The sequence below is a fragment of the Neovison vison genome, chromosome 1, assembly GCF_020171115.1.
Source record: "Neovison vison isolate M4711 chromosome 1, ASM_NN_V1, whole genome shotgun sequence".
Lineage (NCBI taxonomy): Eukaryota > Metazoa > Chordata > Mammalia > Carnivora > Mustelidae > Neogale > Neogale vison.
In genome coordinates, this window is record NC_058091.1 from 255,810,118 (window position 1) to 255,836,327 (window position 26,210).

General features: G+C 40.4%; 1 protein-coding gene across 4 annotated transcripts in view; it reads left to right on the forward strand.

Annotated features, from left to right (window-relative positions):
- The first annotated feature begins 19,439 nt into the window (after positions 1 to 19,439).
- Positions 19,440 to 26,210, forward strand: part of FBXW11 (F-box and WD repeat domain containing 11) — a 122,011-nt gene continuing 115,240 nt past the window's right edge. For all 4 annotated transcript variants that reach the window (XM_044229543.1, XM_044229525.1, XM_044229534.1 and 1 more), the window contains exon 1: positions 19,440 to 19,614. Coding sequence is in view for 3 of the 4 variants with exons in the window: in XM_044229525.1 (XP_044085460.1) it covers positions 19,570 to 19,614 (45 nt within the window). In the remaining variant the exon portion in view is untranslated. The remainder of the gene's footprint in view (positions 19,615 to 26,210) is intronic.

Genomic DNA, 26,210 nt, shown 5'->3' on the forward strand with positions numbered 1-26,210 from the left:
GAAATAGAGAAATTCCTAGAAACATACAATTTTATAAGACTGAATCATGAAGAAATAAAAAATCCAAGTAGACCGATCATGAGTAAGGTGATGGAATTAGTAATCAAAAACTTTCCAATAAACAAAAGTATAGGACCAGATGGCTTCATTGGTGAATTCTAACAAACATTCTAAGAAGAATCAATACCAAATCTTCTCAAACTCTTCCAAAAAAGAGAAGAAAAGGGAATACTTACTTTATAAGGCTAGCATTACCTGATAACAAAACCAGACAAAGATGCCACAAGAAAATAAAATAATATGCCAATATGACTGATGAATATAGATGCAAAATCCTCAACAAAATATTAGCAAACTGAATTCAAAAATCCATTAAAAAAACCATATACCATGATAAGTGGGATTCATTCCAGGACTACAAGGGTGTTTCAACACATGCAAATTAATCAACTTGATACTAAATTAACAAAATGAAGGTCAAAAATCATCTGATCATCTCTACTACAAAAAAAGCACGAGACAAAATTCAACATTTTATGATAAAAATGCCAAACAAGGTGGATATAGAGGGAATGTACCTCAACATAATCAAGCTTATTTGTGACAAGGCCACAGCTAACATCATACTCATTGGTGAAAAACTGAAGCTTTTCCTTTAAGATCAGAAACAAGACAAAGATGCATACTATTGCCAGTTTCATTCAACACAGTATTGGAAGTTTTAGCTAAAGCAATTAGGCATGCATGCTTGCATAAATAAATAAATAAATGGAATACAAATTGGCAAGGAAGAATAAAACAGTCACTATTTGCTGATAACATGATATCATATATAGAAAACCCTAAAGGCTCTACCCCTCCAAAATCTGAGAAGTAATAAATTTAGTAGGGATGCCTGGGCAGCTCTGTTGGTTAAGCATCTGCCTTTGGGTCTGGTCATGATCTCAGGGACCTGGGCCTGAGTCCCACATTGGGCTCCTTGCTCAGCAGGGAGCTTGCTTTGCCCTCTGCCTGCTAATCCCCCTGCGTGTCCTCACATACTCTCTCTCTGTCTCTGACAAATAAAATCTTAAAAAAAATAAATTAAGTGAAGTTGGAGAATACAATATCAATATACAAAAATTTGTTGCATTTCTATACTCTAATAATGAACTATCAGAGAAACTAAGAACACAACTGCCTTTACAATTGTATAAAAAAGAATAAAATACCTAGGAATACATTAGACCAAGTTGGCGAAAGGCCTGTACATTGCAAACTATAAGACATTGATGAAAGAAACTGAAGAAGACACAAATAAATGGGAAGCTATTCTGTGGTCAGGGATTGGAAAAATTTATATTGCTAAAATGCCGATCCTAGCCAAAGCAATCTACAGTTTCAATGCAATCTCCATTAAAATTCAAATGGCACTTTTCATAGAAATAAAACAATCCCAGAATTTGTATGGAACCCCAAAGATACCAAATAACCAAGGCAATCTTGAGAAAGAACAAAGCTGGAGGCATCATGCTTTCTGATTTCAAACCATATATACAGAAATCAAAACAGTATGATACTGACATAAAAACAGACTTGCAGATCAGTGGAACAGAACAGAGGCCAGAAATAAACCCACACATACACGGTCAATTAACTTTCGACAAAGGAGATAAGAATATGCAAAGGAAAAAGTACAGTCTCTTCAACAGATTGTGCTGGGAAAATGGTACAGCCACATGCAAAACAATGACACTGAACCACTATCTTATACCATCCAAAAAACCCCCCAAAACTCAAAATGAATTAAAGACTTGAATATATGACCTGAAACCATCAAACTCCTAGAAGAAAACATAGGTGGTAAGTTCCTTAATAGTAGTCTTGTGATGATTTCTTTTGGATTTGACTCCAAAAATAAAAGCAATAAAAGCAAAAATAAACAAGGGGGACTACATCAAACTAAAAGGTTTTGCATACTAAAGGAAACCATTAATAAAACGAAAAGGTAACCTACTAAATGGGAAAAAATATTTGCAAATTATGTATCGTATAAGAAGTTAATACCCAAAAATATATAACGAACTAATACAACTCAATAGCAAACAAACAAACAAAAAATTCAGTTTAGAACAGGCAGAGGATTTGAATAGAAATCTTCCCAAAGGCAACATACAGAAGGCCAACAGGAACATGAAAAGGTGGTCAACATCAATAATCATCAGGAGAATGTGAATCAAAACCATAATTAGATCACTTCTCACCTGTTAGACTGGCTATTATAAAAAAATAACAAATAACAAATGTCAGTGAGGATATGAAGAAAAAATCCTTAAGCACTGTTGGTAGAAGTTTAAATTGCAACCATTATGGCAAACAGTATAAAAATCCTCAAAAAATTTAAAGTAGAATTACTATATGACCCAGCAATTCCACTTCTGGATAAGAAGGAAATGAAAACACTAACTTAAAATGATATATTCACCCCATGTTCACTGCAGCATTGCCTGAAGGAAATGAAAACACTAACTTAAAATGATATATTCACCCCATGTTCACTGCAGCATTATTTACAATAACCAAGACATGGAAGCAACCTAAGTGTCCTTCAGTAGTGTATAAATACAATAGAATATTATTTAGTCATCAAAATGAGGGAAATCATGCCATTTGCAACAACATGGATGGACCTTGAGGGTATTAGCTAAATGAAGTAAGTTACACAAAGACCAATACCATACATCTCCCTTGTATGTGAAATCTAAAAACATAGAGACAGAAAAACAAAAATCAAACTCATAGATACAGAGAAAATAGATTGGTGGTTGCCAGAGGCATGGGATGAGGGTAGGCAAAATGTGTATAGGTGGTTGAAAAGTATAAACCCACAATTATAAAAGAAATGAGTTGGGGCGCCTGGGTGGCTCAGCTGTTTAAGGGTCCCACTCTTGTTTTCGGCTTGGGTCATAGTCTCAGGGTTATGAAATAGAGCCCTGCATAAATGGGCTCCATGCTCAGCGGGGCGTCTGCTTGAAATTCTTTCCCTCGCCCTTTGCCCCTCCCCCGCAATAAATAAATCTTTTTACAAAAGGAAATAAGTCATGGGATATAATGTACTTGAATGAAAGTCTTTAGAATGGTGGCTATAGTTAGTAGTATTTCATAGCTGAAAGTTGTTAAGGGAGATCTTAACAGAAGAAAAAGTTTTTATTAACTATGTAGGTTGATGGATATTAACTAGACTTGTGATGATCATTTTGCAATATATGCAAATACCAAATCATTATGTCGTATCCTTAAAACTAATATGTTAACATGTCAATTATATCTATGTCTATATATCTATATCTATATCTATATAAAAGGATATGTCTAATACTTATCCCTGGAACTCATGAATATGAATTTATTTGGAAAAAGGGTGCTTGCAGAGTAATTAAGTTAAGGATATGGGGATCAGATCATTCTAGATTAACCAGGTAGGCCCTCAATCCAATGACAAGTGTCCTTATGACTAGAGGAAAAACACCAGGGCATGGGGGAGAAGGCAAAAGAAAGAACAGAAAGGCACATAAAGAGGGATGCAGAGGGTGCCTGGGTGGCTCAGTGGGTTAAAGCCTCTGCCTTCGGCTCAAGTCATGATCTCAGGGTCTTGGGATCGAGTCCTGCATCGGGCTCTCTGCTCAGCGGGGAGCCTGCTGCCTTCTCTCTGCCTGCCTCTCTGCCTACTTGTGATCTGTCTGTCAAATAAATAAATAAATAAAAATCTTAAAAAAAAAAAAAAAAGAGGGATGCAGAGACTAGAGTTACTAGCTATAAGCCAAGGAATGCCTGGAGCCACCAGAAGCCAGAAGAGCCAAGGAAGGATGCTTGTCTAGAGCATCTATGGGGAGTGTGGCCTGCTTACATCTGGATTTTGGATTTCTGCCCTTAAGAACTGTGACAGGAAAAGAGAGGATGACTTTCTGTTGTCCTAAACCACTAAGTTTGTGATAATTTGTTACAGGAGCCGCAGAACACTAACGTGATAGAAAACGAGCATCATTAAGTGTGCAAGGAAAAATTTTTCAATCCAGAATTTCAGGTCCAACTAAAATATCCTTGGAGAAAAACAGAAATGAAGACATTTTTAGAAAAAAAGAAAAAGAAAGAAAAATTGTTGCCAGCAGAGATGCACTATAAGAAATGTTAAAGGAAGTTCTTCAGACAGAAAGGAAATGATACCAGATAAAAAAACTGGATATTCAGGAAAGAATAAAGAGCATCATAAATGGTAAGTAACTGGGTAAATATAAAACTATTTTTCCCTCTGACTTTGAAATCATAATAACATTTAAAACTTAATGCAAAATTTTGCCTTGTAAGATTTATAATGTAACATGTATAATACATAGAACATTTATGGTATAAAAGATTGGAAGGAATAAATAGATCCATATAGTTGCAAGTTTTCTACATTTTAGATGAATTGCTAAATATTAATTCTAAGTAGACTGTAAAGGGCTAAGGATGTATATTGCAGACCTTAGAGCAACTGCTAAGAAAATAAAAAAGAGGCATAGGTAAAAAGTTCTAGCTAGCTGGGTTGAGTGGAGTGCTTTAAGTAGGATGTGGCAGAGGATGATAAAGATTGTTTTAAGGAAGAGAAACAAAAGAACTGGTAATAAAATTGCTTGTGGCAAAGGAAATTAGAGTGAACACTGTAGTGGGTTGAATAGTCCCCACCGCTCCCCACCAATATTTCTACCCAGAATGTCCGCATGTGATCTTATTTGGAATGAGGCTTTTTGTAGCTGTAATTAAGTTAAAGATCAAGGTAAGATCATCATGGGTTAGGGCGGGCCAATGACGGGTTCCCTATAAGATACAGACACAGAGGAGAGACACAGAAGAAAAGAGAAAAAGGCCATGTGAAGATCGAGACAGAAATTGGGGTTATGAGGCCATAAGACAAGGAATACCAGGAAGTACGAGAAGTTGGAAGAGGTAAGAAAGGCAAAAGAATGAAGGTGGAGCCTTACCTTATAACACACACACACACACACACACACACACGAACTCAAAATGGATCAAAGACTTAAATGTAAGAGTTAAAACTATAAAACTCTTAGAAGAAAACAGGAGAAAGCTTCATGACATTGGATTTGGCAATAATTCTTAGATACGACCCAAAAAGCATAGTCAGCAACAATAAAAAGATGTCAAATTTTATCTTTTATGCCTCAAAGGAAACTATCAATAGGGTGAAAAGGTAACCACAGAATGGAAGAAAATATCTGCAAATTATGTTTTTTACGAAATTAAAATCTAGAATATATAAAGAATTCCTATAACATAACAACAACAAAAAGCCAGGAAAAAAAAAAGTGGATTAAAAAATGGGTAAAGGACTTGAATAGACATTCCTGCAAAGAAGATGTACAATAGCTGATGAGTACATGAAGTGATGTCCAACATCACTAATTATAAGGGAAATGCAAATCAAAACCACCATGACTACCACTTCACGCCTGGTAGGATAGCTCTTATCAAAAACAAAACAAACAACAATAATAACAAAACAACAAAAATGAAAAAACCCACAAAATTCCAAGTGTTGGCAAGGATGTGGAGAAATTAGAACCTTGTGCAGTTGCTGGTGGGAATGTAAAATGATACAACTGTTGTGGAAAATAGTATAGCAGTTCCTTAAAAGAATTAAAAATAAATTCCCATATGATCCCGAAATTCCACTTCTGAGTATATGCCCCAAAGAATTGAAAGCAAGGATTTGAAGAGTTCTTTGTACAGCTATGTTCATAGCCACACTATTCATGAGAGCCAGACGGAAGAAGCAATCCAAGTGTCAATCAATGGAAGCATGGATACACCACATGTGGCCTATACACACAACAGAGCTAACTCAGCCTTAAACAGGAAGGATTTCTGATACATGTTACAACATGGATGAACCCGAAGATAGTAGGCTAAGTAAAATGACCCCTTTGCAAAAGAACAAATCCTTCGTGATTCCACTTCATGAAGTATCTTGAGCAGTCAAATTCATGGGGCTAGAAAATAGAATGGTGCTTGACAGGGGCTAGGGGAGGGGGAATGAGGAGTTAGTGTTTAATGTGTATGGAGTTTTAGTATGGGAAAACGTAAGAACTTCCTGAGATGGTTGGTGGTGAAGGTTACATAACATGATGTACTTAATGCCACTGTCCTGTACACTTAAAAATGCATCAAATGATGAATTTATGTTATGCATATTTTACCAGAATTAAAACATGAAAGAACAAGAAAAAAAGACAAAAGGAAGGAATCGCTCTTAGAGCCTTTGAGGGAGTATGGTCCTGCTCATAGCCTGATTTCAGACTTCTGGCCTCTGGAACTGGGAGGGCATACATTTCTGTTTAAAGCCATCAGGTTTGTGGCAATTTGTTGTGAAAGCCACAGGAAGCTAATATAGATACACTGAGACTGCAGAAGGGAAGTAAGACCAAAATGGAAACAGAAGACTCAGGTAGAAGAGACCATGCAATCCATCATTATGATGAAGAGCTAGGGCAGCACTTTGTACACATCCCCTCTGAGTGCAGCTGGGAACGGGGGATCATGCATACTCTGTTTGTGGTACTAGCTCATGAACTCTTGTACTCCCAGGCCAGTTGTAGGCATGAATGGCCAGCTTGATAGAAGTATAGGTATCCATGGCCTCAGACCCCTCAGGATGAAGGTCTAGGACACCCCCAAAGGTAAGCCCTCTAAAACAGCAGATATGTTACAGCAAGGGCAAAGGGGATCTAGAACATGTAGAAAGGAAGATGACAAATTATCTACAGTCTTGGACCAACTGCAGCTTTGGGGGCTGCAGCTCTCTCAAACCTTCCTCTTCTAAGTCTTCCCCTAGAAATTATGATGAATCCTATCTTACAGAGGCTGTGACGGACCTTATAAAATACAAGTGGATCTGAGCAGTGCTTGGAATGATCTATGGCAGACACTGTTAGTGCTCTACCCAGATCCCTGTAACCTCCTCCCACAGATTCTGTGCGCTTTCTTTTCTAATGGCGCATATTAATTACAGCGGACCCTTGAACAACACAGGTTTAAACTACATGGGTTTACTTAACTTATACATGGATTTTTTTCCCAATACAGTATAGTACTGTAAATGTATTTTCTCTTCCTTATGATTTTCTGAATATTTTTTCTCTAACTTACTGTTAGAGTAAGTTTTTAAGAACTAGTATACAATACATATGTAAAATCTGCATTGACTGTTTTTTAAGAACTAGTATACAGTACATATGTAAAATCTGCACTGACTGTTTTTGCTTTTGGTAAGGCTTCCGGTCAACAGTAGGCTATAAGTACAGTTTCTGGAGAGTCTAAAGCTATATGTGGATTTTTAACTGCAGAAGGGGTTGGCATCCCTAACCCCTGTTGCTCAAGGGTCAAATGTACTCTTTCTCAAGCCCCGCACTCCTATTGATGTGGCTTTGCCTGAAACACAGTGCGCAAGTATCTGGAAGCTGAATGACTCCTCCAGGAGTAGGACCAGGAGTCCATGCTCAGGTTAGGACCAACTCTGGGGAGTGAATTACATCCCAGAACATCATGCAGGATCAGCCTGAAGCTGAAACTCCACTCTATGGGATTCTGCCTGACAGTCTATCTTCCCTTTCTTGGTTCCCCACTCCCTAATGGGTTTCTCCTGGGAGTACTTCTTAAAAATCCCCTTATGTAGTATCCTCATCTCAGGGTTTGCTTCTGGGGAACCCAACCTAAGGCAGGGGAGAAATGTCCTGACTTGTCCCATTATAATCTGGTACCTGTATCTCCTAAATGTTTCATGTCAAAGGCTGTTATCTTTTCTCATGGGGGCACTTTTTGGGTTTCCTATTATTTCTAGATGAGAGTTACCTCCTCTGACTAGCTCCCTGATACCTTCCTCCCCTCTTAATTTCCTACCCCCCATGCTGTACACCTCACAGGGGAGCCCTGTAGGAATCACTTTCTCCTACAGATGGCCTCTTGGTCAGAGACAATTTCAAGACAATGTTTTTGTGTGTGTGTTGGCGGGTGGGGGGAGCTGGCCTACACAAACATGCATGTTTGCCCCTTGGAATTTTGGAAGAGCAGGTGTTTCTGGAGACAGGTATTTTCTCTCTGTGGCCACAGGCTAGGCCTACTCAGCCTTTGGCCTACCTGCATATTCACATTTGCAGACATGAATGAGGAACTAGTGCCCATGTCTCCAAACACAAAGGGACATGCTTTGGTATCTGAGTGGTCCCTGAGGCACCCTGAAGTGCATCTGGGGAGTACTTGGAGGGACTAATTCTCTAAATGTTCTTCCATTTTGGCAGATCAGTCTACAAGCCTCACAGGTACACCTTCGAAGTGGGGGATGGGCTGAGGAGCTGGCAAAACTGGTTTTTGGACAACCTTCTTCACAGGCCTGTCAAACTTCATATAGTACTTTCCATTAAAATGGCACCTACTGGGGCGCCTGGGTGGCTCAGTTTGTTGGGCATGTGTCTTCAGCTCAGGTCATGATCCCAGTGTCCTGGGATCAAGCCCCACGTTGGGCTCTCTGCTTAGCAGGGAGCCTGCTTCCCTCTCTCTCTCTGCCTGCCTCTCTGCCTACTTGTGACCTCTCTCTGTAAAATAAATAAATAAAATCTTAAAAAAAAAAAAAAATGGCACCTATTGTTTTCAGGTTTGAGGCCACAGCAGAAACTCCAGACTAAAATAGTCCCTTTTTACATCGGGTTACATAGATAAGGCTCCTGTTGCATATACTTTGCTCCAAGTTTGGTAATTCTGAGCCACTACTGGCTACAAAGATCCTCCAGTAGAGAGAAGAAAGGGAGAAGCAGGCACACAACATTCCCATTCAGGTGGGAGGGAATAGGATAAGGCCATCAACAGGAGAGGCTGTACCTGCTTTCACAAGCACAACTCATTGGGATTAATGCTGGCAATCTCGGTCCTATAAATTCTGTGTTCCAGCAGCTAGAATCTAGTTCATCAGGAAATCACTATATAACTTCTCTCTTTACCTGTTTTCTGCTGGCCTGTTTCCTCAGAATTTAGGATACTCCTCGGGATAAATTTCTCAATACTTGGAACCTCCAAGCTGCTTAGGGCCTTACAGAAGGGCCCGAGTTAGGGTCCAGCAAAAAAGTTCACACTAGAGTTGAATTATGCACTGCCCTGTCTCTCATTGCCTCTTGTTTTGTACCCTGCTAGCAAGCACCCATCTCATCCTCTAGGATGCGAGAACTGCCAGAGAGAGGGACATGCAAGCATGAAGGAATGTAGCTGTTTTTTTTTTTTTTTTTTTTAATGTGAGGAGCCAAAATAGGAGGTGAGAGAAAGAAAAGTGAGAAAGCTGGAAAACTGTACTGGAGTTAGACTGTGAACAGCCTTCAGTGCTGTAGTAGGTAGCTCACCATGGAGCTACTCAGGAGTTGGGGGTGGGACAGAGAGACTGGCTACCTGATGGTTATTTTAACCAGTATGTCCTTCGTTATTATTGAAGGGAAATCTTTTTTTTTTTTTTGAAGGGAAATCTTTTCTAATTCCAATTCTTTTACACCTATGTCAGAGACTTCTTGGCCAATGTCTAGTTTTGTTCAAGATCCTAGACTTGAGAGTCTGGCACTGAGGATACCAAGGCCCTTTCTGCAGTCACCATAGTTATCTAGAGCAATGATCGTTGACTTTTTTCTCCTCTTGTAACCCCAAAAGAATTTTGAAACACTATGTAATTACTCATTTCTTAAAATGTCTAAAACTTTTCAGTATAAATTTAAATAGCTGAGAATATAATTTCCAGTGTATTATAAATATTGACATTTGTTTTTGAAGATTTACTTATTTAGAGAGAGAATGAGCTCACCTGGGCAGAGGAAGGAGGAGAAAGAGAAAGAATCCTCAAGCAGACCCCTGCTGAGTATGGAGCCCAATGTGGGGCTTGATTCTAGGACCCCAAGGTTATGACCTGAGCCAAATCAAAAGCTGTCAGGTTAACTGACTGAGACATCCAGGCGCCCCAATAAATACTGACCTTTAAAAATAAAGCTTTGGGGGCATCTGGGTCGCTCAGTGGGTTAAGCCTCTGCCTTTAGCTTGGGTCATGATCTAAGGGTCCTGGGATCGAGCCCCATGTCAGGCTCTCTGCTTGGCGAGGAGCCTGCTTCCCCCTTTCTGCCTGTCTGTCTACTTGTGATCTCTCTGTCAAATAAATAGATAAAATCTTTAAAAAAAATTAAAAAAACAAAGCTTTGTTACTTTTCTTAATGACATTTAAATATATAGTCATTTCATACTACCTTTTAAATATACATGAGCAAGCTGTTCTCTCATAGGAGGAAATTTTATATCCTTTTTTTCTCCTTGAATTCATATCTCCAGTCCATTTCCCCCCAAAATTTTATGCTTGAAAGTCTTATTGCTCACCTTATCCTACTTCTCTTCTGCATGTTGTGTTATAATTTTTATTTTTGGTGATCCCAGGCTTGGAATGTTAGCAAAAAAGCTTTCTGCATTTAAATTATCATTGGAATTGTTATTAAATGCAGTTGGCCAAACAATAAGTACATGAACATTTTTATAATGATTAAACAAAATAGTATTACAACTACATCTTTAAACCAACCAATAACTAAAAAAATCGTTTGCACATCCATGCATGAGCATTACTTATTGCTAGAATAAGATGATTTGGCATCAAATTTATTTTTAGGTTACATATTTATAGATGTTAGTACTTAAAAGACTTGTTTGTAGAAGAATAAATGTTGTTTGTAGAAGAATAAAAGCAATGTTATACAACTCTGGATTCCTTCAAAGTTATTATGTCAAAATTTACATAGTGATCAGTTACCAAAATTATTTTATTTAATTTTTAAATATTTTTTCTTTTTCTTTTTTGTTTTTAAAGATTTTATTTATTTGACAGAGAGAGAAACAGCGAGAGAAGGAACACAAGCAGGGGAAGTGGGAGAGGGAGAAGCAGGTTTCCTGCTGAGCAGGGAGCCCAATGCAGGGGCGCGATCCTAGGACCCCGGGATCATGACCTAAGCTGAAAGCAGATGCTTAATGACTGAGCCACCCAGGGGCCCCTAGCAAAATTATTTTAAATTATCATTAAAACTTAATTCAATCATCATTCAATTTTGTTGAGAGCAAAGTACTGGAAATCACCTGACTAATCAAAGCATTTTTTACATCATTCCTGGAGAAATTAACTTTATCAATTTGGGGAAAGCATACCTAAAAGTCTTTATCACGAATTATGAAATAATTATTCATTAAACTCATGTAGCAGAAATGATCCTATGTACTTACACATACTACTTCATTTCCTTTTCTCTACGCAGACAGAAAAGAGTATACTGTTTGGCCTCCCTTGCAACTTCTCAGCGCTGTGTGATTAGGTACTGACCACTGAACAGTGAGCAGGAATGATGTGCGTCTGAGATAAGGCAGTTAATAGCTGGTGACCTTCCCTTCTGTCCCCCTGCCCAGCAGTATGGGAGGCCATGAATTCCAGGTGGTGTAACTAAAAGATAGAAGGTTAGCTGACCTCTTTGGACTTTGCATGAATAAAATATGTGTGTTAAGACATTATGTCCCCAGGGGGGAAACTCAGTAATGTGTCAGCTTGGCTAGGCTGAGCCACATTTCCTTGAATTTTGTTCCTTTGTGTTTCTGACTAGAGTGGGCCACAGGACAGACTCCTGTGTGGGCTTTGAAGAGTAGAAGAAGTAAAACCGAAGTCATTTTATAGCCCATATACATTGTCATTGTTCTTCTCTCTTACCTCCTTGGTGTGAAGAGTGGTTGGGTCTGCAATCACCCCAGGTTCCCTTACAGCCTCCTTTAGCTTCTCTGATTCTTGGGCCAGGGCTGTGGTTCGGCTCTAGCCTCTGCAGGAGAGCGACATCACCAAGGTTAGAGGCAATAAGAACTAACAGGTTTCAGGGTACCTGGGTGGCTCAGAGGGTTAAAGCCCCTGCCTTTGGCTCAGGTCATGATCCCAGAGTCCTGGGATCAAGCCCCGCATCGGATTCTCTGCTGGGCAGGGAGCCTGCCTCTCCACCTCTCTCTCTCTGCCTGCCTCTCTGCCTACTTGTGATCTCTGTCTGACTTGTGATCTCTGTCTGTGAAATAAATAAATAACATCTTAAAAAAACAAAAAAACAAAAAAACTAACAGGTTTCAGTCCGCCCTCATGGACTCCAGTTTGGCTTACGCTTGTTTTCCTACATCTTATTTTCATCTTCCCTTCCTGACTGCCTGCTCCAAGGTCTTCAGATCCAGTGTCAGCTGTGAAGACAACAGGCTTACAGAGATTGCCTAATTAGATTTAACAATTATATAAGGTCAACTCCTTGTAAGAAATCCCTTAATATATTCAGTGGTTCTGCTTTTCTGACTGAGTTTGGACCGGTACACAGGGTTGCAAAGGATTAATTTGCTACTGTAGCATAGTCTCTTCTCTTTTGACTAATATAACTCTCTCAGGTGGATATCTTCTTTCACCTGATAAGTTTCAAACTTGGGAAAACACAAATATTAATTCCAATACATGTTTGCCAATAAATTAATTGGTGAAATGTTTCTGTTTATGTGCTTTAAGTGTCTCTTCCTAAAAATTGTGAAACTAAAGATATAACTTGTCTAATATCTATTGACAAAGCCAGTCTACACTATCAAACCAGTAATCCAGAAAGACTGTTAGAAAAAGTTGGCTATGTTTTTCAGTTTAAATAAATGTGCCAATATGTACTTTATGATAACTACCTTGCTTCTGATTCTATAGATGGATAAAACATGGAGCCCAGTCATATGGATAAACAGGGTACTATTTTTAATACTTCTTTTTCTTGAATTTATTTTAGAAAGAGAGCGAGCGAGCAAGAGCATGAACTGGAGAGGCAGAGGGAGGAGTGGGTGAGAGAATCCTTAGCAGACTCCACACTGAACGTAAAGCATGATGTGGGGCTTGATTACATGATCATGCGCTCACAACCTAAGAAAAAACCAAGAGTCAGATGCTTAACCAACTGTGCTACCCAGGCACCCCTTTAATACTTAAAAAAAAAAAAAATTATTTCTTTATTTGACAAAGAGAGAAAGAGTACAAGCAGGGGGAGTGGCAGGGAGAGGGAGAAGCAGGCTCCCGCTGAGCAGAGAACTTGATGTGGGGCTGGATCCCAGAATCCTAGGATCATAACCTGTGCTGAAGGCAGATGCTTAACTGACTGAGCCACGCAGGCGCCCTACCCCTTTAATATTTCTTACCACCATTCTTTTTTCTAGAGTTCCACAAGATTTTCTTCTAAGAGAACTGCATTCTTTGATGTCTATTGGCAATGAGCAGGGCACCTGGCTGGCTCAGTTAGTAGAGCATATGACTCTCATCTTGGGATCATGAGTTCAGTCCCACATTGGATGTAGAAATTACTTAAAATTAAAAAAAAGAAAAGAAAAGAAAAGAAAAAATCTTTAAAATAAGGAGGGGGGGCCGCCTGGGTGGCTCAGTTGGTGGAGCATGCAACTTTTGATCGTGGGGTTTTGAGTCTGTGCCCCCTGCTGTGCAGAGATTACTTAATTAAAAAAAAATAAACTTAAAAAAGTTTCAGTGCACCACCCCACTCTATAATGTATCTGAATTTAAAAAACCCATTCAGGCGCCTGGGTGGCTCCGTGGGTTAAGCTGCTGCCTTCGGCTCAAGTCATGATCTCAGGGTCCTGGGATCGAGTCCCGTATCGGGCTCTCTGCTCAGCAGGGAGCCTGCTTCCTCCTCTCTCTCTCTCTGCCTGCCTCTCTGCCTACTTGTGATCTCTCTCTGTCAAATAAAAAAAACCCACAACCATTCAAAATATACCATTTCAAAATGTTACTTTTTACCTTCAATAGTATTCATAAGAAAGGGACAGACACAAAGCCCTACCAAGGGTTTATGGTGCTTTGGTTAAGAGAGAGTTCACTGAGTTCAGTACTTTGAAGTAGCTCACTTGCTCTCTCTTTTTGCATCTCTGTTGGTTACCTATTGCTCTGTAATAAATTAACTCAAAATGTTGCAGCTTAAAATAACAAATACCCATTATCTCCTAACTCTCTATGGGTCAGGGATCCACAAACAACATAGACCTTTGGTTCTGGCTTAGGGTCTCTCATGGGATCAAGATGTCAAATGGGGCTGCTGTCATCTGAAGGACTGAATGGGGCAAGAGGGCCACTTCTAAGGTGGCCCTCTCACAGGCCTGGCAAGACAGTGTTGATTGTTGGTAGGTGGCCTTACTTAGTTCCTTACCAGCTGGACAGCTCCACAGGGCTGCTTGAGTGTCCTCATGACTTGGCAGCTTGCTTCCCCCAGAGTAAGTAATCCAAGAGAAAGCTAGAAAGATGCCACAACACCTCATGATCTAGTTTAAAGTCACATACCCTCACATCTGCCATACTCTTTTGGGAAAATTTAATATAAAGAATTGTTGTTTATATTACAAAGCTTTAATAAAACAGTATGATACTGACACAAAGACAGACACATAGGTCAATGAATCAGAATAGAGAGACAAGATAAAAGCCCATACGTACATGGTCAATTAATCTATGACAAAGGAGGCAAGACTATACAATGGGGAAAAGACAGTCTCCAAAAAGTGGTGTTAGGAAAACTGGACAGCAACATGCAAAATAATGAAACTGGACCATACACAAAAATAAACTCAAAATGGATTAAAGACCTAAATGTGAGCCCTGAAGCCATAAAACTCCTAGAAGAAAGTATATATAGGCAGTACCTTCTTTGACATCAACCTTAGCAACATTTTTCTAGATTATGTCTCCTCAGGCAAAGGAAACAAAAGCAAAAATACAATATTAGGACTATACGAAAATAAAAAGCTTTTGCATATCAAAAGGAAACCATCAACAAGATGAAAAGGCAACCTACTGAATGGCGGAAGATGTTTGCGAATGATATGTCCAACGAGGGGCTAATATCCAAAGTAAAGAAATAAGCAACTCAAAAAAAAAGAAAGATTGATTAAAAATGGGTGGAGGATTTGAATAGACATTTTTTCCACAGAAGACATACAGATGGCTAAGAGATCCATGAAGAGATGCTCAACATCATTAATCATCAAGGAAATGCAAGTCAAAACCACAATGACATGTCATCTTATACTTGTCAGAATGATGACTAGTATCAAAAAGAGAAGAAATGACAAGTGTTGGTGGGGATTTAAGAAAAAGGAACCTATTTCCACTCTTGATGGGAATGTAAATTGATGTAGCCACTGTGGAAAACAGTATCAAGTTTCCTCAAAAAAGTAAAAATAGAAATACCATATGATCCAATACTCCACTATTGGATAGTTACCCAGAGAAAATGGAAGAGTACTTCTGAAAAGATACATGAATTGCTGTGTTCATTGTAGCATTAACAAAAGCCAAAATATGGAAGCAACTTACAATTCCATTGATAGAGGAATGGATAAAGATGTGGTATACACATACAATGGAATATTACTCAGTCATGACAAAGAATGAGATCTTGCCATTTGGAACAACATGGATGGACTTAGAGGGTATTATGCTAAGTGAAATAAGTCAGAGAAAGACAAATACATACGATTTCATTTAAATGTGGAATCTAAAAAACAAAATAAACAAAAAGCAGAAAGAACTATTAACTAGTAACAGGGTATTAAGTATTAAGGGGCAAAAATAATGCTAATTACAGAAAGAGCAATTATTGGGATCAACCACTAACTGTAGGACTGAGACTGAGTACCCAAGGAAGAAACAAACTTGGAAGAGCCCTCCCACCCCCACTGCTAGGCTGAGATTCAGACCTCACTGGGGAGAGGTTAGTTATGGGCCACTGGATGATTGAAATTTGCTAAGGTGCTACAGGTTATGGCTGGCAGGTAGGAAACTACCCACTGAAGGGTCACTGAATTCACTGGGAAGCCACCCTCTGAATGTCCTGGCCACCCGTGTGTGTGCGCATGCGCATGTGTGTGTGTGTGTTGCAGGGAAGGTATGGTTCTGCAAACCATTTGGTTCTGTATACCACAAAAGCAAGAAGGTAAGTATACTAAAAAGTATACTAGAACTAGGAAGAGAAGATCCTTCATTTGCCTGTGTTGTTCTAGGGCTCTCTACTGACAAAATTAAATGTTGTGCCAGTTGGCAGAGGAGAAACGTTCACAGGGTCCTAGTTGGACTCCAGTATTCCAAAGTATGTAAAAGAAGAATGGATTTTGGAACTAAGACGCTATAAATTGATAACAGGCACACACATGGTCTGAGGCACAGAAGTTAATGTACTTGATTATGAAGTGCTCTCCTAGACTCCATTAAGTGTGTTACATTATACATACAGTTTGTGTACCATACTGTCTGCACAAACTAAGCAATTCTGAATTCTAAATACGTTTCAGACCCCGGGGTTTCAGTTAAGGGATTGTGGACCTGACCACTTTGTTGTCAGCAGGTCTTGCTATCTGAAAAACCAGGGGGAAATATGACTCAAAGTCTTCTGCCTTTACTGATGACCAAATCTAATCAGCAGCGGGCTTCTAGCCCAAAACAGTTAAAATACCTGAGAACCTGAGTTCTTGTTTAACATAAGTAATAAGCCGTGGCTCAGCTTGCCTCTCATATAGCTTGGGTAAAGCTTCTATCAATACATGATTTTTTAATCTCACTGAGCTCATGGAATTTGACCCAATAGTATTTTTTCCTCTTACGGTGGGATATGAGTTTAATAAAAGGACAAAAGCCTTGAGTTATCTCCATTACAGTTCTAACACGAAGTGTTGCACACTCAAATCTCTCTGTGGGTTAGGCACAAAAATTAAGTGAGTGGAGCGGGCAGATATAAGACAACAGGGAGCAATGGTGACAGCAGAACTCTATAGTGCCATGCTTCAAGGAAAGAAGGTCATTGCTACTTAACCCCTGCATATTGTTACCACACATAGCCAAAAAGCTAGATAGTCCAATTTTTCAAGAGAAGATGGAAATTCAAACTTTAAAATGCAAAAATGTCAAATTTTAAAACAATAAAAATGATGTAGGATAAACACACATATCGGGGAATTCAGCTTGTGACTCTTACCCTAACCCTACGTGGTAGGTCCCGTGGCAAATCCTGGTACATTAGGAGTCTTGGGTGGCTGTTACATTAATAGTCCTCAATGAACCTTGACTCTCTGTACTGCATAATAGTCCCTTTCTACATGGATTCTGGGCTTGGCTGTACAACTTGCTTTGATCAATGGGACATTAGCAAGTATGGTGCGACCAAAGGCTTGATGATCATTTGCTCATTGGGGCTTGTCTTCCTGGAAGCTAGTTACCATGCAGAAGCTTGAATGAATGATAAGACACCAAATGAAGAAGAGAGGCCCTAGAGGATGAGAAGCCATTTTGACGAGCTCCCAGCTGACTGCAGTCTCATGAGTAACCTCCGTAAACTATGTGGGCCCAGCTGTGTTCAGTCGACCCACACAATTGTAAAAATAAACCACTGTTATTTTAAGCTACTATTTCTTGGGTGTGGCTTATTATGATACACCACATAACTGAAACAGAGGTCATTTATTCTAACTCCTGTATTACTCCTGTTTTATTAACTAAGGTCCAGACAGGGGAAGGGGCCTAGTGAAATGCAGACAGCAAGTTAGTGGTAATAACCTTCCAATTCTGTGCTCTTCCTTCCTATTGCTTTTCTTTTAATTCTTTTGGTAGAAAGTACCAGATCAAGACAATGAAACTTCAAACTGTACCAGTGTGGAACTTACACTGTGCCCTGCATGCATATAAATTACTGTAATTACTTGATCCTTAGAAATGGAAAGATTTCTAGGTCACTGAGTCCCCTCACTTTACAGGTGCAGAGAATTCAAAACACTAGAGAAGGAGAAAAACAGCCTCTGATATTTGGAAGCTGGTCTGTTACAATTACCCTGGCTCTAATGTTACTAGATGATAGATGGCCCTGTTAGGTAGGCCTTGCGCTCTCCTGTTGAACAGAATTTCACAGGACATAAACATCAGATAGGGCCATTCGCTGACAGTGGATAGATCAAGACAGAAACAAGGTCATTCCTTAATTATATTTGGACGCAGATAAAACATGAACTTTGTCCAAACCATAAAAAAATGACCAAACATCCCCACTCTGGCTGACGAGGGGTTCCTGCTTCTTTAGCAATTACAGCTTCTGCCTCGATCTACTGTTCCCTTGTTCCAGGCATGATTAAGATGCCCAATCATAGGACTACCCCCACTTCCTGACAGTATCTAATCCAGAGTAAAGCCTCATTTCCTTAAACCCTCTCTTAAATCACCTAACAACTCTTACCGAGACGCCTATGATTAATTTCTCTTGGTGCGTATTCCCTCTCACTGCAACCGATAATAAACTCAACTTGTTCAATCAGTATGTACCTGGTGGTTTTGGGTTAGCGGGCGCTAACAGACCTGACAAAATTCACACAGAGCTGAAGGCAGACTTCACTAGGAGTCTGCAGGTCTCCAGCTGCGGTACTTCTTAGCGTCTACTCTTTTGGCTAGTATCTGTTTTCCCACCACTAGAATTAAGCACTATGATAACAGAGTCCTTCCTTGTAATGCTCGGAGCTGATTCCTAGTGCTTAGGCTGGCAGAGGCTGGAAGTTTAAAAAACAAGTATTTCCTGAACGAATGAATACGAGGGGCTCAATATCCAATATACACAGGTTCCCATTCGTCTCTCAGCTCCTCACAGTTCGTGGTGCGTACAGACAGCACTATAGTTAACTCACCTCCAGAAACCCACTTTCCCCAACGAAATTTCCAAACCCCTCACTTCTGTGATGCCCAAGCTCTCACAGCCTTTCCCTTGCCGGAGCTTCTTTCGCTTGTTGGCCCCTCCCACTTCTGAGCCCCAAGTCCTCCCAACGTATCTAGAACCCACCTGTCTTGAACATCTGTCCCTAGCCGCAGACATTCGCTGACCAACCGTGCCGCTACCTAGGTGCAGACTAGGCTCTGAGGCAACCACTGCGCATGTGCGGAAATCGGTCTCACACGCAGGATCACTGACGAGTGAAGAGTTACCTCTGAGTTTCCGTCCCGGTCTCAGTCGCCTGGGGCTGCCAGGAAGTCAGGAGAAACTAGCCGGAAGGAGAACCCGCGCGCAGGGCTTTCTGGGATATGTAGTCGTGGAGAGCCCGAGACCCTTTTTTGGGGGAGCCCTTAATTCTTTAGGTTTGCACGTCCCACAGTGACAGTTCAGTGCTACTTTTGTTCAGAATTCAGCTTCAGGCTGCCAAGAGAGATTAGCCTGAAGTTGACTTCTCATACCCACAACGCTCTGCGGGGCCCCCGGCGCCTGCTGGGAGCTGTAGTCCTCGGTCTGCGTACTGCGTTCGCCGAGGGGGAGGGCGGAGCTGCCGGCGGCCCGGGCGGGCTGGCAGCTAGAGTGGTTAAGATAGCCGCCTCCGCCTCTACCGCCTCCGCCGTCGCCTCCTCCGCCCGGGCCGTTCGCTGCTGCGCGGGGAGAGCGAGGCGGGGCCGCCGGGGCCGCCATGGAGCCCGACTCGGTGATTGAGGACAAGACCATCGAGCTCATGGTGAGTGAGGCCCGCTGGACCGTTCTTCCGTCCGTCCGGCCCCGGGCGGGCCTGCCCATCTCAACGTCCGGCGCGAGGCCGGCCCCAGCCTTTCCCCACCGCCTTGGTCCGGACCGGGGCCCTCCGCTTTTCTGGCCTCGGGGCCGGCGCGGTTCCTCGGGATCCCTGGAGATCTCAGGCCGGACCTGGCCCGGCCCCCTCCATGCTCCTCGGTTCTCCTTCCTCCCTCTGTCCTATATCCGGGTCCATCTCTTGAAGGACCCTCGCTCGATTATGCTGTGGCCTTAGCTCACATTCGCTCTAGCATCTCATTCTTCTTCTCTTAGGAGGGGATTTTTTCCCTTGAATTTCTCCGGCCCAGGCCTGCACCGCTTTTGCAAGCCCCACTCAGGCCGAGTGAGATGGTGGTGGGAGGGGGGGTACGGAGGAGATCGATCAGGGCCTCGGTCTCCGCGTCCTAGCAGGGGTCTCAGCACCCTCTCCCCAACGTAGGGCTGTGTGGATGCCGGGATAGGCCTTACTAGGGTGGAGGTGAGGAGCTCTGGGGTTTGAGACTGTGACGGATAAGGGGCCTCTTTCCCGGGCCCCTGTGGTGTCCGGCTTTTCGGACAAAGGGTTTCCTACTCCGCGGTGAGGGATGTTTGCATAGCAAGGCCCCAGGTACTCTGGATTCCATCTCCCAGGAAAGGGAAATCCTAACTTCATGTTTCCCAGCGTTGCTTTGGGAAAATTGGGCGGGGGGGAGGGTTTTTCTCATCACTGCCGCCAGTTCTTTCGTATTTAAAAAAAAAAAAAAAGAGGAAGGAAAGAAAAGAGGGAGAGAATTCTAGGCCCCTCGGAAAGCGATCACTCTTCTATTACAGACCATTGGTAGCCATGCCAGACTTCCCGGTCTTACCGACACCCCAACCGCTTTCCGTTTTACGACTTGAAGCCAGAAGGGGTTTTTAGAAACAGAACTGTAAGAAGGTGGTTACTAGAAGAGAAGAATTTGCTGCTTGATGAATGGTTTGGTGGAAGAAAAGAAACATGGCAGCTATTACCTGCCAGTTCGAACATTGGGGAAATCAAACTGGGCTCTGGAGAGTTGGGGGGAGGAAGTCTTTACCTCAGCAAATGGACATGCCCAGGGTTTCTTCCTGTGGAAACCTTGACAGTTTCTTTGTATCTCTCCTAACACAGTAACAACCTCTACCCCTGGATTGAGAGGAAAGGTGAAAGAATCTACTTAACCCAGTAAAATGTTTTCGTAGTCAGATTTTCTCCAGTGTGAAAATGTTTATTGAGTCAGTGATTCCAGTTGGTAGGGTTGGTGACATCAGAGCCACTTCCCCCATTTAATGCTATAAATAATAAATGGTGACACTGAAAGTCTGTTGGATAGCTGCATGGTTTCTGTGGATGATGGTATCTGGGGAGTTGAGATGCATGTTTTAAAAATGGAAGTACAGTAGCATAAACACACAGCTTAATATTTGCTGTCCTTTGTATAATTCACAGAACTAGACTTCTCCAGTATTCTTTAGGAAAAAAAAAGAAAAGGAAAGAAAAGAAAAGAAAAGAAAAGAAAAGGCCTTGGTCGTTTCTGCTTTGTGTGTGCACACGTGTGCTTGCTTTTTAAAAGATATTGTCACGTGTGAGTTTTTATTTGATTTTCATCATTAAGTAGTTTTTTCTTTTCAGTATAATTTATTGAACTGTTATTGTAGTGAAGGTTTTGATGTTCTAGAAATTTTGTAGTGGGCTATTTTGGAGAAAATCTCTTCCTGGAATTCTTATGGATGTACAGTACGTGTCCTCACAACTGGGGGAGTACTTCATATTGAAAAGTTCTAACTTGGTGCCCCTGAAATTGGCTGTTCCCGTGCTCCTTCCATTTCCATTCATTTAAAAAATAAAATGTCTTTATTTTCAAAAGAATTAGAAGAAATACAGTGTACTTCATTTACTATTGTTTATTGTATAGTAAAAAAGAAAAAAAAAAAGCTCTGGCCTAAATTTATTGGTTTCCCATGCTCATAACTTTTTAAAAAAGTTTTGAGTATACATGATTTTACTTATTTATGATCTGAAAAGATATTTCAACCTTTCAAGGATGTTAAAAACCGGGATTCTCAGAAAATTTAACAAAGAGATCAATTTTGAAGTGAGCTTTTCATATATGGATTTTGATATTCTCTCAGAGGTATACCGGTTAAGACTCTTAGGCAATCCTTTTCATAACCATATATGCATTTATTTTAGTGTAGTAGATAGCACAGGTATTTAACAACTGATTTAGTAAATCCAGGATTGGATGTAGGAAGATAATGCCTTAAAAGCTAATTGCATATGGCTCTTTTTATTTGCTGAATTTTAATTAGTTTCCAAAACTGGGTTAAAAATACTTTTTACATTGGTTTCAAAATAACATAATTGAAAGAGGAACGGGTTAAACTGATGGTATGGTGAAAGCCTAAAGCATGAAATATTTTTAGATTTTTATGAGTTAGCTTCAATACTCAAATATTTGTGATTGTGCTGCCTGTACCAGTTTGGTACTTAATGGTTAACAGGATAACTTTCATTTGATATTCCAGAGGGTGCTACATTAAAGATAGGAAACAGGCTTTTTGGGTGTCTCCAGTTTGTTAATCTTCATCCTTCCACTTCCAATGATGGTTCTTTTTCTTTTTTTCCCCTTGTACTTTTTTTAGTTTACTAAGAAATAAAGCTGGTGATAGCCTAATAATTAAATCTCCAAAATATGCCCCTCCACCCCCCTTGTGACTCCTACGTAGCTCTGTCTCAGGCTGGGTCCACAAAGAATGCTTCTCCAGTTGACCTACCTCATAGGAAGGGTTCAGTCTTGAGTATAGACTCTAAACTCTTCATTGAGACAACTGAATTTATAATTGCTCATAGTAAATAATTTAACTGCCAAATGACTTTCATGGCCTTATATAGAATGAGTATTGTACCTAGTTTGTGGGACTGTTTTTGAAATTTCTGACTTTGGTAGAATGAGCATTATTTTTAATGAGGTAAAAAAGTAGGAATCCAATTGGAAATATACAAAGTTTACCAGGCCATGTCTGTTATGGTGGATTTCACTGAAAGAAGGAATATTGCATTATGTATCACATGATGTTTATCCATGCTTGAAATAGGAATATGAGTTGATGTTCAGACGCTCATTACTAGAAAGCACTCACAGAGTTGTTAATTGAAAGAGAAAGATGGTAAGTTTTCCCTATTAGAAGATAGCAGAAACTGATGTTCAAGGTTAGGAAAGGTAGCCCTGCTTACTCTGTGGATGTGAGAGCATACCCACCCCCCTTCCACAAACACAAATTGATGAGCAGTTTATTGTTAGTTGTTGGTTGGTTCCTCTCTTTGCTCAATGACCTTACGTGACTCATTTTCCTTTTGTGTTATCTCTAAGTGGCTGTATTACTTGTTGAATTTAGTAATATAGGTAAAGTACGTTGGACCTTATTAAGAAGGTAAGATACCAGTGCTGTGTTTTTTGAGCTCTTGAAGTATGGGCAGGCCACAAGGCCAAGGAGATGAAAGAAACCAAGTGAAGTCATGGAAATTTTTCTCTTTTTCTTTTTGGATCCTACCCCCCCCCCCCCCCCCCCCCCCCCGCCTTCTTGTCACTGGTTTTCTGACTGGAGTAAGTAAGATTTAGTGACTCTTCTAGGAAATTGGATCTTAGTTTGTCACCATCACTTATCCTTATCTACTCCTAAGCATGTGCTGATTTACCAAATGCAGATTAAATAGACAAGGTTTAAGAAGGATCTGAATGAAGTAAACCACATAAATATTTATAGACTCATTTACCTGCCTCAGGAGGTAGCTCAAATACATCATTTTTTGCTGCTGGTTTGGAGTAGGTTAGGTGTCCCTTCAGAATTGACAAGGAGAAACATGATCCTGTGAACATGACTTGGTACCCTTGGTTCTTGATTGCCCTAACCTGAGAACAGAGAGCTAGCATAGGGAAATCACTAGCCTATCATATAGGTTCACAGATCAGCACATAACAGCCATTTGACCCTTGAACAACATGGGCTTGAACTGTGTGGGTCCACTTATTTTTTACATACTTTTTTAAATATACGTTTTTTTCTTCTTTATGATTGTCTTAATATTTTCCTTAGCTTAATTTATGTGAGAATGTAATATATGATGCATATGAAATACAAAATGTGTGTTAGTCACCTGGTTAGTCACCTTATTGATAAGGCTTCCAGTCAACAGTAGGCTATTAGTAGTTAAGTTTAGGGAGTCAAAAGTTACGTGCAGATTTTCTGTTAGGTGACTGTCAGTGTTCTTAATCTCCCATGTTGTTCAAGGGTCAGGTATAGAGCCCTCTGAGTAGTGCTGTTTGAGCCAATGAATCTTGCGCTTTGAGGTTCCTGGGTTCCACCTTGTGGTGTTTACACTTTAAGGGAAAGAAAGCACTTCAACTCCTAATAGTTTCAATTCCAGAGCCCCAGCTTTTCTTCCCCCATTCCTCACTTATTCTTTATTACAGCCGAAGGGCAGACCAGGGTTCTTCAGATTTTGCTCATGCTTCCCCCACCCTTTTTTTTCTGTCAGCACTGATACTAACTGACCAAGTCCATGTATTGAAGGCTGCTGATGTTTACTGGAGGGACTTAATAGTCGACTGTCTGTCCACATTGGCTTAGGTCAAGTTTCAGCAATTCTCTCTTCACCTGTACTGAGAAAGTCTTGTCTTCAAATACAGTTTAGATGCCACCTCTTTTGATGTCAGTTTACATTATGGTGGCACATGCCATTTTTGTTTTTTTATAGCACTGCCTACATGATGTTCACTGTTAAATGAAATGAATGAATTCTGGCACTTTGTATTTATCTTGTGGCACTTAGCATATTCTGGGTTCATGTTACAGTTTCCTGTCTGTGTCCCTTGTAGAATGATAAACTCACAGTGCCTTCTTTTGGTACGTGTTCAGTAAATGTGGAGTCGACTTTTCTTGTTGATTGTTGACGTGTATTATTGCTGTCTGTCTGTATGGCAATTCTCCCCTGTATCACTAATTCTTATAATAATCTATTCCTAACTCTTATGGGACTTATCATACCCGTCTGTGTATCATAAAAGCTCGTGATCCTGTTTAAATTTCCTTTCCAGAGGCTCTTGTCTTTTGAATCCTTCGAAATGCTGAGTCCTTGGGTGTGCAGTAGAAACATTGACTTAATTAATGAGGTAATTTTTTTCATGCTGTGAAATGTTTTTAAGATTTCCTTTTGATAACTTTAAGACAAAAGTGTAGATGAATAGAGGAAAAAGAGTGGTAAAGCAGATGAAGAGGGTGGTGTGTGGTATATGGACATCCCTAGACATTTAAAAACCATTATTTACAGACTTAAACACAGCAGAGTGATTTACTCACATCTGGGAGAGTGGTTGATAGCAAAGTACTGAGGAAACCAAATTCCTTTTATATCTTTGGATGTGAACTTGCCAAGAGCCAGTAAGTTCTGAGGAACCTGTGACCTTAGAAAAGCATGATTTAGCAGCAAAGGTATGGGCTTTAGAGGGAAGCACCCGAGTTTGTATCTTAGCCCTATCACCTGCGGGCTGTGTGACCTTAAGAAAGTTAACCTTCTGTGCTGTGCTTTCGTTATCGGTAAAAATAAGAAAATGTAGGTTTTGCTCCAAGTTGTTGGGAGGATTATGGGAGAGAGATGTATGTGAAAACACCTTGCAGACGCTTATCTGGTAACTGCTTGCCATACTGACTTCCCCACAAGTACAGGGACTGGGTTTTGTGAAGCACAGTCAAGACAGATGGTGTTTTGATTTTTACCCTTTAGTTGTTCGTGTATTTATTTGTGAAGCTTTGCAGAGGCCTGACATTGAGTCGCTTTTAGCTGTCTGTTTAATGAGGTGTCTTTAGGGGAAATGATGTAATCGTACAGAATCAGTATTATCTTGGAAATTCGGGAAGTGGAAGTGGTGTTACAATTACTAAGTATTGCCAGTTAGACATAATTAGACGGGTGGGTACTCTACTTACAGAGAGAATCCACCCAGTCCTGTTCAGTAGAAGGTAGAAGGGGGCTGGTGATTAGTTTGTATTACAATTGAGCATTGTGATTTATGTTTGATTGGTTTAATTTTGATGAGGAAATTGGGATTTTCCAGTTCTTATTCTTGTTTTAGCAAAGCTGATGATTTTGACCTTTAACAGAATAAGCAGTGGGTATTATACAAGATTTCCTCCGGGGTTGTATTGTTGTTCATGAATTAGTTGACAAAGGGGGAAAAAAACCTGTCGGTCAAGAATGTGCTTGTTAGCCTCAGTTAAGTTTCTGCTGATCACAATTGCCTAACAGGAAGTTTGTCTTTGTAGGCAAATGAGAGACAAACTAGGAAGACCTGACAGTCCAGTAGGGTATCTCTAACCTGGATCTTAATTTTGTTTTAACAAAATTTAAAGATTGCAGGGTTCTGTGATGTCAGCAGGAAGCATTTTTAGGAAATTCCTTCTCACGGTTAGTCAACAAAGAAGACCTTCACAGGGTGGAAAACTGTAAAGTAGAAACAATGGGATATTAACACATAAAATGAAAAA